General features: G+C 38.4%; 1 protein-coding gene across 5 annotated transcripts in view; it reads right to left on the bottom strand.

The window, feature by feature from the left end:
• cntn4 (contactin 4) overlaps positions 1-17,901 on the bottom strand; it is a 275,881-nt gene that overhangs the window by 100,922 nt on the left and 157,058 nt on the right. For all 5 annotated transcript variants that reach the window (XM_088083789.1, XM_088083787.1, XM_088083798.1 and 2 more), the window contains one exon: positions 11,749-11,844. In XM_088083789.1, the coding sequence (XP_087939915.1) occupies positions 11,749-11,844 (96 nt within the window). The remainder of the gene's footprint in view (positions 1-11,748; positions 11,845-17,901) is intronic.

The raw sequence follows: 17,901 nt of genomic DNA, 5'->3' as shown, positions 1-17,901 counted from the left end.
CCTCAATGGTTTGGCACTCGTGAGACACCAGCTTACAGTTGACACAACTATTATTCTGCTGCTATCAAATTAATAACCTTATTTAACCAAGAGGGAAAAAGTTTGTAAAAAAACAACAAAAAAACAAATGCATAATAAGAGCCACTATAAATGTCTCAACTACCATGCAATATTTTTTTAATCTCCACAGATTTAGAATCACAGTCAATGCAGCAGAACTAGAGATATCTTCTTTGTTTATCCAATATTCAACTTCCGTGTCAAAACTGAATGCCTTTTTTACCCACAATATAACTCAACTAAAAAAACATTGTTTTAACATTTATTTATTACCTTTTATAGCACTTGAATTTAAATTCCTGCATGTGTTGTGTGTCCTTTAATTTGACACTAAGCACTTATTACATTTTTAAGCACTTCTTATATTTTTAAGGACATGTATGTACCATTTTATTATCATATCGGGTTATTAATTGAATTCATCTAACACTGATCATAATAAGAGTCTTCTTTTTGAAAATAAAGTAGGGCTGGGCGATATGGCAAAAAATATTATCACAATAATTTCCTCCATACTGATCGAAATTGATATTTATCATGATAAATTTGTAAATAATGCTGCTCTTTCCCCTCCAGAGTATTTTTATTAAGTTGCCAGCTAGTGCCAGCATTTTTGGTCATGTTTACTAATCTTTCAAGATTTTGAATATATAAACAATGAATACACAAGATAATGAACAGATCTTCGGCTTTAATACACAACAAAACATTTAATTCTAGCTTTGTCTGTTCCCTTTTTGTCAAAATCTGTATTTGTGCATTTTCATTAACAACATTTTCGGACAAAAAACACTTTTTTTTTTGGTTTGTTTTTTTATTTAATTTTCTTATGTTAACCTGAATTGTACAAAAATAATGCCTAAAATAATATTTGTTTGAGTTATAGTGGAACTACAGAGTGGAAAGTTCCCAAAATGTCAGGAAGCACCACAGCTACAGAACAGTCCCAAAGAATCGGCTTTGCTGTGAACTCATATTTACGCATACGCATATTTACGTAGTGTTCTGCTTGTTGGGAGTTAAAGGGCCAATGCAATGTATTAAAGCCATTTCAGCTTGCCAAAAAAGTGATTACAGCTGCTATCTTACCACAGAAAGGCTGTTTCTGTCTCAAAATGACTACATTTCATTCATAGTGATTATGTTTGACAGATTATAGCTCACCCAGTCCCTTTTCTTCCTGTGTAAATACATTTAATGGGCCAGTGCAATGCATAAAATGCAATTTTGAAAAACTTGCCAAAAAGTGATTGCAGCTGCTATCTTGCCACTGAAAGGTTGTTTCTGCCTCAAAATGACTAGATTTACATTTGACAGACTGTAGCTCACCCAGTCGTCTTTTACCTGTTAGCATGTGCTAGGTGTGGCCGTGACATCACTGTTTTCACAGGATCTGCACACTGCCAGTTTACACAGCGGTAGAAGGGGCTGTGTTTAGATTACACTCTGAAACCCAGTTTCAAAAGTTTGAGTTTTCAGGCCCCAAAAACACCGCTGACATGTGAATGAAAGGCCAAACTGCAACAAAAGTTGAACATTTAGTGCAAGAACCGTGGCCATGGGAACAGCCCCTAAAACATAAGTCAGCAAACTAATGAGGGACATCAATGTATGTCCATTATTTTGAACTATAGTGACTATGGGCGTGAGCTACCCAGGTCTCCTTCTGTGTCATCCAGAATCTAAATCAATGTTTGAACACTAGAAAATGTTCCAGATATATGCATTAAATACAACTCATTATTAGTTTTGCATTAGGAAAGCAAGCACATTTTACCTAAATATACTAAACCACTTGATTGGTTTACCATTAAAGTGAACCTGCTTGGTTCAGAGCTCACACAGTCTGAGAGTGGTGAACAATCCTACTAACTGAGCTGAACTCTTTGCACCAGTGGATGCAGTTATAAAGCTGTACAGGCGAGCCAGCTCTGAGGTGTTATGGATTCAGCTTAAAATTGCAGTCCAGTAGGTGCTGCGGATGGAGCTGTCATGTTTTCGACAATTGTTATTTTCCCCTTGCACAGCAGGTGACAGCGCATTTCTTTTGGGATGAAATCCCCATGGGCAACCAAGGGATTTGTGTTTATGTAGCTGCACCGGGGAGCCCGAGGACATGGCGTGTGACTGCAGCCCAGCGGAGAGGACGGGGGTGCTTACACACTGCCAACCGTAAAGAAAAAGAAACATCTGAATTCAATTCCATACACATACTGTACACACACATGAGATGCATACATGTAAAAGGACAGTAAACCAGCAGCCTTTTTCTTCTCGCTCTCTTTTGGACTCACACTTCAGATGCAACAATAACATCAGCTCTGTGTACTGTAAACTTTAAGAAGCTTAGAGAGAGATTTAGGAAGCGTGTCACTCACACATGTCTTCTGGGAAATGTGTGCACGCCGCACTCAGACTCCTCTGTGACCTTTTCATACGTGATTAGAAACTCCAATCAAGTCGGAGCGTCGCTGCCTGGAAATACACTAGATCCCATTTCATGCTGCTGTCATGTTGTTGGCTGCTTGTCACTTAAGTTTCTCCTCACTGTAAGGTAACGGAGCTACATAACGCCAAAACCGCAAGGGGGTTTTTGGGAGACGAGGCTCTGCGAGTTCGCCATGGATGGTGTGACAGTGACATGTGATATAATTCCAGAGAGCTGAAGTCCCCAGACAGATGAAGAGGGGGAAATATGACGGGATGTGGGATTGTGAAAGGAGATTACTCATGGAGATTGTGAAATGTGTCGTCTGCTAATCAGATTAAGAGCAGAATAATCCCCGGTGAAAAAAAAAAAAAAAGACTAAATATGAGTCATGTACAGTATCATCAACAAAATACCACAGAAGTAAACATGTTTCTCCTCACAGTGGATAAGAGGTATGCGATGGTACCTTCGTCTCAACTTCAAAAGGACCTCTTACATTTTGAGTCTGCAGGATTTGAGACGAACTGGTTTAAGTCATTTGAATACTGTTGCTAGGCAGCTGACAACAAAAATCAATGTTGCCTTTTTTCTGTTTTTTTAATGAATTATTTTGTGTTCTTCCTTTTTATTTTCACATTATTTTTTTAAGAATTAGAAAAGGGCAGAAAACAAAAACTAGAAAAACTAGAGTATCAGAAAACAAAATGTTGAATTCCACATCTATCATTGAAATTGACTTTTCTTATGAATTTAATAAACCGGAGCTCATTTGTAAGCATCAATAGGAATTCGCACCATTTCTGTTAAATAAAGTTCTTTCATAATCCAGCACGATAACACTTTTGATAAATGTTTACATGATCATGTTGACCATTTACCAACCTCAAGATTAAGTCTAAAGGTAATATCTGACTTGGTGAACTAAGGCAGTTTCAGTTACTTAATATTTATTTTTTTTCCTTGTTTATCCTCCTTGTTTTTCTGTAAATAATAATGTCAAATTGTAGATATCTGATTTTGGGCTATGTGTGTGTATGCATATATGTTTAATTAACCAGAGTCTAGGTTTAAATTAATAAGGAAGCTGATCAATTAGAATTCAATGACTTTTGGAGAAGGTGTGGGATTAAATAAGTCATACTCCTCACGTCTTTTTGAATATGTAAACCAAGTCATCATGTGTTTGACCACTTCTTTTGCTTTACATTTTGCATCGTTTTTAATTTTTTTTTTCTGTCTGCTTGTTTGTAAAATAAACTCTCTATTTTCTTTTTAGCATGTTTGAAATAAATCAAATCAAATAAAAAAAAATGAATCAAATTAATTCCTGGTTTGGTTAATTATTTAACGCCAAACAAAACTCATCCTGCAAACTCTTACATGAAATGTAGGCAAACCTAAACAATCAACACTTTATTTGCTCATTTGTTTGTTTGTTTGTTTTATTGTCTTTTTTCTTTTTATTTCCTCTTTTTTTAATCTTTATTATTGTTGTTGGTCTCTTACTTTTTATCCAGTATCTAATCCCATATCATTACTTTGTTTACTTTGTATTTGGTTGTGTGTATGCACTAAATGGTGAATAAAGAGTTAAAAAAAAACAAACATATTTTAACAATATCTTTTTGAACTAATTTGTACTGTAGATACAGCAGTGACACTGACCTAAAGATACACACACACACACACTCACTCATGAACACCATATGATGGGCAGTTCACACTATATGATGGGTTTTGCACCAGATGTGCGCCATCCCATATCAGTGCACCATCCACACCCACTCCCCATACTCCAGCTTCTGTCTGAACACGTCTTTTTGCATGGACGAGCCCACGCTCCATTCAGCGAGCAGGACAGCTGTCTGCCATGCATAATGTGTCCTCTGAGAGCCCCCTCTGGCAGGTGGAGACCCTCAGGAGGCTTGGGCATTCACCAAGGGCCCCACCACTATGGGAAGGTCTGCGAACATATGGTACTGAATAGGGATGTGCAGAGGTTTTCCTTGAATGTGCCACCCACATGCAGAATTTGATTAAAATGCAATGAGGTCCTCGCGAGTGAGGGAAGGTGGCCCGACAGTCATTATTGTCTTGTTATTGGCTGTCAGACTGCTGATGCCACACTGAGATACATACATCTCCTCTGTATGTCAAAGGAATGTCATGAAATATGCAGATGAACGAGCACCTGAAAGATTTTCTCCAATTCTGCAGCGGAGCACTACAAGCACTGAATATGTATCATCATCTTTTTTCTGGTTTTATTTTCTCATATATTGTTCAGTATTCAGGGTTTTGGGGCAGGGTTGCTATGCTTTATTATACCTGCTCAAAGCAACCTGATGCAACACGGAATATGAATTTCTCTGTATTCAGAAGCAGGAAAATTGGCTCACGGATAGAGCCTCGTAACGGCCGTCACCCGTATCAGGACAGTGTCACCCACACAAACAAACTGAACAGCGCAAACTTTCACATTTATTTTGATCAATTGTAAATTGCCAGGACAGGAAAGTCTTCTTCCCAGGTCAAATAGCCCTCAGAATCATGAAGAATGCATTTCATGAATATGAAATTTTATTCCATTATAACCGTCACTTTTCGTTCCATGTTAGGTTGCCTGCAGATTTTTGTATTTCCTCACAACCAGGGCACATTCTCTCATATCATGGGATTGTAGTCGGCCTGCTCCGCATTAGTCATGTTGTTTCAGTGAATGTATCCACCCCTGTCTACCTTCTGACAGGACAAGCAGATTTGCAATAAAACAACCGAGATTCATGACTGAGCTGCTTCTTGAATTCTTGCCGCTAGTGAAGCACGACAAAACTTTGTACTCAAGCCCAGTATACGCTGTGTAATTTTGGGCTGTCTCAGACGGAAGATAACCATCGTGAAAGAAACGTGGCGATATCTTTGGTCGTGGCTCTAAAACAGTGGTCCTAAGTTGCACAGTGAGAGAGGTTTAAAGATGGCGGTTGTCACGGGCATTGGTCAAAGACAGCTTGGGATAAATATCTGATAGTCAGAAATTAGGGATGACCATCGCGCTCTGTGGCTGCTGTTGTGACCTATATCTACTAACCAAGAAACAGGAATGCAGCATGAAATGACGCACTGATCAGCAGGACTCTAATAGTGCATGCTAATTGCTAATAGATGCTGACACTTACTCCGAGCTCTTGTTGCAAAACTAGCATGCCAAGTTGGCCTTTTTTCCCCAGCCATGACCGCGTCCACATCCTCCTCCTCCTCGTTTTCCCAGCACACATAAGTGCCGCTGCAGCGAGGGCTTGATTGTATGTTAACAGTTTGCACTTACCACTACAGCAGCGTATACGGCAGCGTATTGCTGCCACTCTAGAATATAAAAATACGGATCAGTTTCACATTACAACGTAAAAAATCTCACGTTATAACATGATAATTTATACTGTATGTCATGAGAATTAGACAGTGAAGATGGTGTTTTGATTATTATTGACTCTACACTACTACAACTTTTCACGTTGTAACGTGAAAATGACACGTATCTTTTTATTCTAGAGTGGCAGCAATACGCTTCCATAAGCGTAGATCAATGAGGCACGCAAAATGACATTTTGTTCATACATGTTGATATCGATGGACGTATGTCCTGGCCTGTGATTCAGAAGGAGTTGAGATCATACAGTCTGCATATATCAAACTTGATGTTGTACCCAAGTTATTAAGATCCATGTCGCACACTGTTGCTGCACTAAACTTTTTATACTCATGATACCTATGCTAAAATCTCACAGTCTGCAGGAGGCTTATAGCACCACAACCTGTGAGTACAGTCCAATGTATGCAATATCTTCTGATCATAAAAGGCCGTTAAGTTCAAGTCACCGGCATCATGGATGAATTTTAGGTGTTTACTGTTGCATTTTAGAAATTTAAAATGATTGATCCTACTCCTCCTGACGGCTGTCGTTATTTCAGTAACATGTAAATAAATTATTATCCCTAAGCAAAATCCAATTGTCTGCCATTGAAGTGCAGATTGATTTGAAAGGTTCTTGTTTCTTTCTTTCAAGAGATGTAAGACCTGTCTGCGTCGTAAATGGGCTGAAAATGGGCCCTATAATGGATGGTCCACGGGTTCCATAATGGGACCAATGCTTGTTGCCGAGATGGATGGGATTACCCATGAGCCCCACATGTGTTAGGTCACCTGGGTATCAAGTGTGCCCAAAATGTGCATCTTTTCTGGGTCCCACTTGGGTAAAACCACACATGTGAACAACTGGAATGGCACCATTATGGAACCTTTTTTAGCCCATTTATACCCACAAGGGCCAGACATACAAACGTTGACTGGGTCATGACTAGGGGTGGATTTTATTTAAAAAATGACAATACCAGCACAGATTCCATTACCTCTCAAGTGACTCCAATACCAATTGTGCATTTGATTTGATAATGTGAGTGGAGTGGTGTGTATCCACTGAGCCCCGTCTCTTAGTCATTACATTTACAACTAATTTGAAACAGAAAATGTTTTGAGGGAAACATAATGCTGAGAAAATTAAATATTCTATTAACATAATGAGGAAATGTTGTTAATAAAGGCACCGGGCAAGGTTCAAAAGTGTTTATACTTCAGCAATCAGCTAACAGCAAAATGTTGTTTTCCATCCAATAAGCAGTCCTGCAATACTCATACTGACTGTGGCATCATGTTTATATTACTTTTTAAAAAAAAACAAAACATTTACTGATCTTTCTCTAACCTTAACCAAAATGTTCTTGTTGCCTAAACCTAAGACAGGAGTCCCTGTGGTTCTGGTGTCAAGGTCCTGCATTGAGTATGCCCACCTTTGTTCTCAACCACCTCCTTGCAAAGACCATTCTAGGTATTATGCAGTGTTTTGTTACCCGAAAGAAACATTGTCTCTAAAAATAATCCATGCAGCAATTATGTTGCCACAACAACATAATTAGGAAAAATCTGTAACATACAAACATAATTTCAAGGAGTCAGGGTTGTTTTTTCCGACCCTGCCAGCTCATTCATTCCTTTGCAGAAGGTGTACATCTTTAAAATCAGGTAAAAAAAAAAATATAGTTTCATTTTTGAAAAAGGCACAGTAATTAGCTCTAACGTCGGGGCACCGTAGGTTTAGGCAAATGTTACTCAAACAGCAGGAAATAGCACATTTGGTGCATTTACGAGTATTTAGAGCAGCAGGACAAGATTGTGTGAAACTACAGTGTGTGTGTGTGTGTGTGTGTGTGTGTGTGTGTGCGCGCGTGCGTGTGTGCTTATGGGTATGACGGAACATTTAATAACTACAACTACAAAAAATTATTTCAGAAAGCATGAGGAGAATTAGTGTCATTCTCTGAAACTGCTCTGAAATCACCCACCCAAAATAATAATTAAACACAAACGAGTAAAATATCTGTCAAATTTCAAACAGGCACTAACTGCAAATAAAACAAATGTGATCATGTTGACTGACACTAATTAGCCTATACCAATTATAGCCAATTACACATGTTTTAACATCTAGTTATAGGTTGTAGTCCACCATCTACAACCAAAACACAATAAAAGAGCCATCCCAAAGTTTAATTCAGTTTAGGAACACACATTTTTTTTTATTTTATGCTACTTATGTTCTTCCAGGGCAATTCAATTTAAATGATTCAAAACATAAAATGAAATTTCAATTTGCTGACTAATGGCAGAACTTTGTGGTCAGTGAAGATCCTAACCTAAATTTCAAGGCAATCACTTTGATTTCGGCATGACGTGAGAGAAGCAAATCTGTGTTGCTAGATAACCGGCAGTGTTTTGCTGCTACAAGCGGAGGCAAGTGCCATTTTAGATGTAACAAAAGCAACGTGTCGGGTCAACAAGGAAAACCAGCACAGGCAAAACACTCAGGTCTTTGCCTGCAGATTGATTGCTTTTCATTGTTGCCAGTTTGAATACTGTGATGCTTCGACCAGCAGCTTGGCTGAGTGTGTGTGTGTGTGTGTGTGTGTGTGTGTGTGCGCGCGCGCGTGCCTGCGAGTGTGTGTTTGGTGCCAACAGCCTGACCAGGATGTGTGGGGAAGCCTGTTGAATCTTGATGTGCTGTCTGTTGTTGTCATCCTCTGTGGTGAGTGAATGGATAGATGTTACTGGAGCTGAATACACTGTGTGTGGCTGATATACAGTATGAGACAGTTTGTACTGGCAGTTTGTTTTTAGGGTGATTTTAGTTAAAGTTGCTCCTCATGCTAGATTCTCATTAAAGGGCTTGGTGAAAAACATGGAAGCAATCATACTAGTTTGGATCTTTTAAAATGGGGTTGTTTAAGGTACTTATTTATAGTCAATGTGCTGCGTACAGTAGAAGTCAGCTGGCATGATCCCAGTTTGAAAAAGTGGGCTGGAGTCCCGACAAGGAAGCGAAGTTACCAGTATAAATCCAACTCACATCATCACAACACTGTTTACTGCATCTGCATCATGCGAGAAGGGCCATGATAAAAATCAAGAGACTGGTTACTTTATTTAGCTGAATGACACGGTGATAGTGGCTTCTATTACAGCGGAGAGATGTAAGTCACCAAAATGGACTTCTAATTGACAGCTTGTACTGGCTCTGTATATTAGCGAGAAGACAAGTGTCTTGAGGGGGCTTTTCATGTGCCTGAAGATGCCTGACATGTTGGAATTATTTCCCCATTGGTCTTAAAAACCAAACCTTAATTGGATTACTTCAGCACAAATTGGCAGATATGAAAAGAGTCAGCGAAGCAACTGTTCACAGTATAGAGAGCAATCAAATATAGGCGTCTCCACTTGCAAATAAATCTCAAATTTCCAGATTGCCACCAAGCTTGCCAAGCTTTCACCTGGTAAAACCCCAAAAGGATACAAGCCTCAAACAATTACAATCAATTCCAGGCAAGCAGCATTTTTATCACAGTGGACCGATGCATGAATCAGTGATATCTGTTAGATGACTGTCAATTGGGGTAATGTAATCCAAGCAGCTGTTGCATTAAGAGATGAGAACAAGTTACGAAAGGACTCATCTGCTGCAATAAGACAGAAATTATGAGGTACTTTGCCAGAAAACTATGTTTTAAATCACAAATGTAGTTCACACCAGCCACACAATTCATGCCAAATTCAATATCTGTGGTGTGTAGCAGCTGAACAAAAAAAAACAGGCTTGTTTGCAATGTTTTGAAAAAATAGTTTGACATTTTGGGAAATACATTTAGTCACTTTCTTGCAGAGAAAATTGATCAAATGCTTTAAATCTGATTTAGGTTCTCCTAACTATACCCGGTCCATATTTTCCATTTCACTTGGAATTATGTCACACCACAAGGGCTTGCGATGCTCTAATGTAGCCTGGAAACCAGACATATCTGTGAGCTCATGTTTTATTTGTTCTGGCAGATGCGTCTGGTCTGGTTGGAACACATTTCAAGTTGACCTCTGGTCAAGCCAATCACAACCATTTATCTAATATGGAGCTGGTTTTTACAATGATGGACAGAAAAGTGCCACTGAGGCAAACATGTTCTGTTGCATGTTCTGTCAAACCCATATAAATAAACTTGAAAGTTATATTTTCTCTAATAGAAGAACAAAGACTGCACATAAAGGGACACATTGCCAGTTTACAACCAGCACTGTGTCATTGCAACAAAGGCAGTATATGGAAATGAAATGCTAAACCTTTTTTCATTGTGGCCTGGAGCTCAGCAGTCATCAGCTGGTGCAGGAACGAGGAGCTCTGGGTGCACTGCACATGGGGCTGTGGCTCTGGAGATAGAGCACTTTGTCTACTAGGCTTAGGCGGTATGTTATATTTCATGCCTTCACACCTTCCTGAAATTTCACTGGTTTATATGTTACTTTCAGTTATTAAGATTAATAAATACACAATAGAAATCACACAAAATGTTAAGAAAAGTAACATTCTCACACTTATTGTCATTATCGAACAAAGACATACAACTGCACACCCTTTGAATGCAACCTTCATTTGGCCAAAGAAGACTTGTTAACTGATCATAAAACACACTTTATTCAAACAATATTCAAAATTAAACTCACCCAAACCAGCTTGGTTACTCTTGCTAGTAATCTATTTAGTAAGTCCACTGTTCCAACAATCACCACCCCAATGTGCTTGCAGCTGCATATGAATGATTAACATAGTAGCTGGTGGTACCTTGTATGGCAGCCTGGGAAGACTAGAAAGGATCTATACAAGTGCAAGTCCATTTATCAAACACTGTTCATCTGCACATACGGCACTGACATAGAGCTGGTTTAAAAGCTGCTAATTTTTCCTTTAAAGCTTTTGTTGATCAGAAAGACACCCCTTGGAAATCGAAACTTAACTGGAAGGTGGCTAAGCCAGGCTTGCTCAAATGTCCATTTGACTATGACTTTAAACCTACTTGTCCAGTCTTTGTGCTAAACCAAATCAAGCTTGTCTCGCTCTTAGAATTTTCTGCACTTTTGCTACTCTAAAGGTGATTTTTTTAAAAAATTGTGAATCATTTTGCAATCATTTTTACCTTTTTTATCTTTTCTCTGTACTCATTTATTGTGAGTCTCTATCTTTTAATAGGTATTACATTTTATTGCCCTGTAACGCCCTTTGAATCAACCTGTTGTATAAAATGTGCTATAGAAATAAATCTGCATTGCCTATTTTGAACAAATATGAGATTACTGACCTTCTCATCTAACTCTTGGCAAGAAAGCAAAGAGGCATATTATTTGTATCTTATTATACCTTATCCATTTCATCCAGGGCATTGCTTGCCTTTAGCTTAAGCACAACCAGTGACAAATAAATAGGACTGCCTTATAGTTTAATTCAGCCGACAGAAAAGTAAGTACTAAGTAAGCAAGGCTCTAATCAAAGCAGCATCAGCTGTAGACTCCTGACAGGGAAGCTGTCTCGCTTCTCATGGCCCAACCAAGACAGATCACACCTATGGAATGCAATAATCACTTGGAAATTTCTCAGTCCCTCGTAGTGGCAGATGTAAGGTGTTGATTACCAAATGAAGGTGCAATTTAAACAGCAGCAGCCAAGCCAAACACTGAGAGCCTCAAAATGCAAACACCCATCTGAAAACATTTCAAACATTACGATCTCATTCACTCACTCTTCCTTGTTCTATCAGCCAGCTAATTCTCAGTGCGTGTTTGCCAACTGGGTTTAACAGTCATTGAAAATGAGATTGTTTTGTGTTACCTCCAGAATGCGGTGGAGGGCCGCACAGCAGGACCACTCCTTGACCTTCGCGGACTGATACAGAGCTTCTTCTGTGAGTCTTGAAGTTTTCCAAATCTGAAAAAAGGGCAGTAAGTAAAATATTTCCATGAGTCAGAGGCTGAAAAATTTGATCTTTGAACACATGAAAGCATCGTCATGAACAAATTATTGTTTTTCTTTCCCCTGGTTTTCCTGCTTCTTACTCCCATTCAAGGTCACAGCCCTATGGAGCCTAAAGCAGTGTGCAGCAGGCGGGGAAACACTCGCAACAGGATGCCAGTTTATTATAGAGCTCACACAGATAAACACATTGCACACTTGCACAGTACCAGAAAGTTCCTGGCCTATATTTCTTCAGACTGTGTGAAGAAACTGGGGCTTAATCCGAACAAATATAGTTCTTGTAAACTCCAAAGGCCAAGGTTCAAACCCACACTGTGTGTGAGGCAGCGGTGCAAACCACTGAAACACTGCAACAACCCTCATAAACAAATGATATACAAACACAGCAACACCATCTTCCTCAATGTATCTATGCTCATGTAAGATACATTTCCAAGAGTGAGGGGCCCTGAGGGCTTTTGCTGGAAGACGATACCAAATCCATTCAACATGGTGGAGCTGTTGAATGGATTTGTGGAGTCTGTTGGTTGCAGTGGTCGCTGTTAGCAGCTAGCTTTGCTTGTTAGCCGCTGAACTGCAGCAGAGCGAGCAGGCGCCAGCTGACGGACTTCAAATCCGTTGATCCCAGGTGAACCCCACTCAGATCTGGACTGTTTCATGAGGGTTTATGGTTTGATTGTTGTTTGACAGGCAGGTAGGAGGCTCAGTTATCAGTGAGTGTATCTGTGCTTAAGTACACAGCCTGAACCCAGTTTTCTCTCACAGCTGAAAGTCTAACCTCCAGTCTCATGTTGCAGACAGAATTGAGACTGAAATAAAGTTATTTTTCTGCAGTGAGATCATAAAATCAGAACTTACAGTGAACCTGGGTACAAATGCTAGTTGTCTAGTTTTTCTAATTTGTGGTTTGCAAGTTTAAGAATTTGGGCTTTTGCGTGCTCATAAATCATTTAAACTTGTCAAAACCTTACTGAAGAAATGCAAGCTTGTAAATGTGATCATTTGTATCATCATTTGTAGTTTTAGAAAAAAATGTCTTAGTAAATTTTTAACACTTGATACAACCTGTCACCTTAATATCTATTTTCTGATATTTGTTTTTGGCTAATTGGCATATTTTATCAGGAACATTTTGACTAATAAGATACTAATAAAACTATGAAGGATAAAAATGACTAAAATGTAACTAAAACTAATTTTCATCTGGCAATTAAGATTAAATTTAAAATAGTTGCAGAAATATAGCAGCCTTGGCACAAACATCAAAAAAGGAAACGTAATAGTCTGAATCCAATCCTAGAACATTCAAAGATAGTCTGGCAGGAAGTACATAAAAGGTGTAAAATATCTCACAATAGTCAAAAATATGCACCCATATGGTACAATACTAAAATAAAAATAGGCAAACAGACAATTTATTGGGTGGTTAAGACATGGTATCAGAATACTAAATGACCTATTTGAAGGGGGTAATTTTCTCTCCTATAATAGAATGAGGGAGAAGTTTAATCTGGAGGGACATGGCCATCTTTGGAAATATTTACAAATTAGAAGCTGTCTTAAGGATAAAGTTCACTTTTCTCAAGTTAAAAACCCAATAGAGCAGTACTTTCAATTGCCAACAATGTATCACAAAGCATCGAAGTGGTATGAGCTATGTCCATGGGTAAACAACAATGGCTGTAAAAATCTTAAGATTATATGGGAGAAAGACTTTGGTTGTACATTTGCCGAAGAAACATGGGATGGAATTCTTTCCAGCAGCGGAGAAAACATCAGAGAAGCCAGAGGCAAATTTATCCAATACAAAATACTTCATAGATATTATTACACCCCAATAAGACTCAATAAAATGGGTCTGATTAAAGACAGTTTATGTTGGAAATGTAAAGCAGAACATGGTACATACATACATGCATTTTGGGAATGCCCCATGGTGTTTCCCTTATGGAGAAATGTTCTGGAATTTATGAGTAACTGGTTAAAATTTGATCTGCCCACATCACCAAGGTTGTGTCTTCTTGGGGACAGAATAGTGGTGCCACAGTTAAGTAAATCTGCATTTAGAGTACTAATAACTGGCTTAACTACCTGTATGCGGATGATTCTTAGATGCTGGAAAGAACCTCAAACTCCCACTCTGAAAATGTGGAAGGAACAAATGATGGAAATAGTTGCATGTGAAAAGATGCTGGGAAGACTGAGCTGCAAAAATGACATGGTGAAGGAACAATGGGACAGCCTTAGTGGATATATATGGGACTTGACCTTGGCAAGAACATGAGGGTGTAATACAATATTATGCCATTATTGTCATGTGCTAATGCCCACCAAGTTATAATGAAATAATGAGCACTACTGTGTCAATGTCTGTTTGGCTACCTGCCTGTTTTTATTTATTTTAGGTTGTTTTTGTTTCTCCTGTTTGTATAATGATTATTACTGACAAAATCAATAAAACTTCAAATTCCCCCCAAAAAATAGTTGCAGAAATAAACACAGCAATCAACTGCTGTTGTACTAGGGAGTGATGGAAACACACTTATTGGCCGCCTCTGAATGCATCAGGATAACCTGCTTTGTTTCCATCCATGTCAGATCCCTGTTTTTTAAAAATTATCGGTGTGCTTTAATTTCCTTTGCCAGGTTTTGAAGTCATACTCAGAGAGGCGTGTTAAACGGCAGATTGCACCTAACACAACGACATACAGTTTCACCTGCTTAATATTTGCATTCTGGGAGAGACACAGTTGAGAAGGTGGGATAATGAAAAGAATCAGGACTATTACTGCACCCTGCTCTAGTAATTGTATGTTCCAAATAATGAATGGAAGTCTTGCATGAGCTAAATGCATTATGAAAAAAAAAGAGTTCAAATCAATAGTGACACACACCCACTAATATGAGCCAAACAGCAATCTGCAGACCTGCTGCTAAGCAGAGAGGGTTGCTGTGGCGGGTCACACATGAGGGATTTTAATAGCTCCGGTGGTAATCAGGTTACCTTTCATTCATCACACCCACCAACACTGAACAAAGCTATTCCTGGTATGGCTCCGACACCAAAACTACTGTTAAACTGAACAATTTTTCATTTGACAATTGATGGAAACAATAGCAGGCAATAACCGCTTCCAACGATTTGCCGCACCGATGGTTTACATCCTGGTCAAGCTCCGTAAGAGGAATTCACACGTCAAATGAAAGCTTCACGTCTGCACTGATAACTCTGGTAGGAGGGTAACATGTTACGTGTTATGTATATGTTCTTAGAGGATTAATCTGAGATTAGCTGTTAAGCAATTTAATATGATTATGTGCAGATATTTGAGAGAAATTACAAGAAAATGTAAATAATTAGTCCAACCTGCAGTTACTTGGCAACATTATTAAATCAGCATAGCTTCAAATTGTCTAAAACAATCAATTATTCCTACTTGCCTTGTTCTATTTAAACTAAATACAATTTCAAATGTCAAGAACATAGATTTTCAGATTTTGAGCATGAAATTTACACACTAATTTGTGCTTTTTTCTGTATAAATTTAAAAGGCAAATGTCTTTAATTTATTTTAATAGAATGCCTTTATTTAATTACACTCAGATATTTGAAAGTAATAGAAAGGAAATATTAAAAAACTTCAATTTGCAGTTACACATGGCAACTTCATTAAATAAGCATAGTTTCAAATAGTCTAAAACAATCAATTATTCTTACTTGAGTGTAAAACACTTAATTTCCTCCATCACTTTAAATTTTTATGTACCAATTTGTGTTTTTTCTGCATAAATTAAAGATGCAAATGTCTCTAATGTAATATAATGTCTTTATTTCATTATTCACAGATATTTCAAACTAATTGTAAGAAAATATTTTTAAAAAACTTCAATTTGTAGTAACATGGCAACTTTATTAAATTAGCATAGTTTCAAATAGTCCAAAACAATTATTCTTACTTGACAGTAAAACACTTCCTGCATCCTCTTGAATTTTATGCACCAATTTGTGCCTTTTCTGCCTCAATTTATAGTAGAATGTCATTATTTTAGTCAAACTAGAATTATCACTATGCAGTTGTACATCTCTGTTAACAAGTCCAGTCGCATTTACAGTTTATATCCATGTCTGTGAAAATGTGGATATACAAACACATCCTCATTCCGAAAATCCGGTGGACACCCAAGATCAGTGTCACCATTTCAGTGTCAAACCAAATGTCTCCTGTCCTGTTCCTGAGTCATGATGCTGACTAATGGCCAGAAAAGTGTTTTTGCAGAACATTATACAGTCACAGTGAACTTGACCTTTGAAATTTTGGATATTTAATGTCATCGCTTTATCATCATATCCTATTAGACATTTGTGGTAAATTTTGTCATGATTTGCGTATGAATTTCTAAATTATAGCCAATAAGTTTATCATTGAATCTATGTGCATGCTTGTGCCAAATTTAAAAAAAAATTCCCTCAAGGTGTTACTAAGGATATCGTGTTCACAAGAATGTGACAGGTGAGGTCACAGTGACCTTACCTTTTGACCACCGAGATCTAATTGGTTCATTCTTCAGTCCTTGAGGATGTTTGTGCCAAATTTAAAGACATTTCCCAAAGGTGTTCTTGAGATTCTGCATTTATGTGAATGGGATGGATGGACAGACGGATGGATGGATGGACAGATGGATGGACAGCCCCAAACATCATGCCTCAGGCTACGGCTATCACTGGTGTGGAGGCATGATAACATTTCTCTGCTACTTTCATATTTTTACTATGGAGAACAAATACACATGTTCTAAACATAGAGGTGGATGTGCCCCCTCGGTCCCCCCCTGAAATATACCCACCTGTCAAACTTTTAATTCATATATTTGATTATTCCTATTCATTTTTAGTTTTTTTTGTATTACATTAAGGTTGTCTGCTTTAAGGTTAAAGTGCCTGCATACAGTGCTTTTAACAAAAGACCGTTCTACAGCAAATTAATATATGAAGACAAGTGGGTCTGAAATGTATCCATACATATTCTGCAAATTGGATTAATTAACCTTAATTAACCTTGCTCTATAATATGCAGCATATTCTCGAGTCGCTGAGAGCAGCCGTGCGGGCACGAGCAGCTCTCTCCGCAGACCTGCTCGTCGCAAAACTGCAACCAATCCACTCTGAAATGAGATTACTGATTAGTTCAGCTCCGAGTGATCTCAATGTAAAATTATTGGGCTCACTGATTTATGAAGAGGACTATAAGGTCAGTTAATATATGTCATATTGGCTGCAGGACAAGTCAATTAAGAAGCAGCCTTTGATTATTTCTTTAAACATAAATCTCGTCTTAACCCACGAGCGCAGTTTAACTAATAGCTATTTGAGACTCTTAAGCCCTATTAAGAAATCAACTCTCTGTATTTTTCCAAAGATTAATGCCAGATTTGGCACTTTAGGGTCATTTTGACGTGACTACCTCACAGATGTAAAAATTCTATGAAAAAAAAAGTCTTGTTAAAGCTATACAAAGACTTTTATTAATGCTGCTTGTAAAACAAGGAGGAGGACTTGCTTTTTTTACCCTGCTTCCATTTATTGATCCATCTATAATGTCCAAAATACCTCCCAGTCCTTGGTATAACTAAATTTATCGTGACGTTAGTGACTGGTAAAAAAGTGCAGCAGGACTTTTGTTTTCCTTCTCTGTGCCTCTGGGATGTTTGCACCTCGGCTCAGTCAGATACAGGAGCTGAGAAAAGCATCTCAGCAGTCCGAATGTCCTCCCAGTGTATCCACGCAGAGGACACTATGGATTACTTCACATTTAAAAGCAAGTTGTCAAAACACACTTGTAGGAGTCCACCGCTGTGAAAGTGACAAAGCGAGGCAGAGGTTCATGTTCCCTTTGCTCCAACAGGGTGGCGGCACAACTAGCCGTGTCGATGGAGTGTGAGCCCCCAGGAGCTGATTGTCACTGGTGGTGTTGGAGCTTTGGCTGCCCACCAGCTGCAATAGAAAGTGAG

This window comes from Plectropomus leopardus, chromosome 2 (assembly GCF_026936395.1).
Source record: "Plectropomus leopardus strain MGB_pleo_1.0 chromosome 2, ASM2693639v1, whole genome shotgun sequence".
NCBI lineage: Eukaryota > Metazoa > Chordata > Actinopteri > Perciformes > Serranidae > Plectropomus > Plectropomus leopardus.
This window is presented reverse-complemented; position numbering and strand designations above follow the sequence as displayed.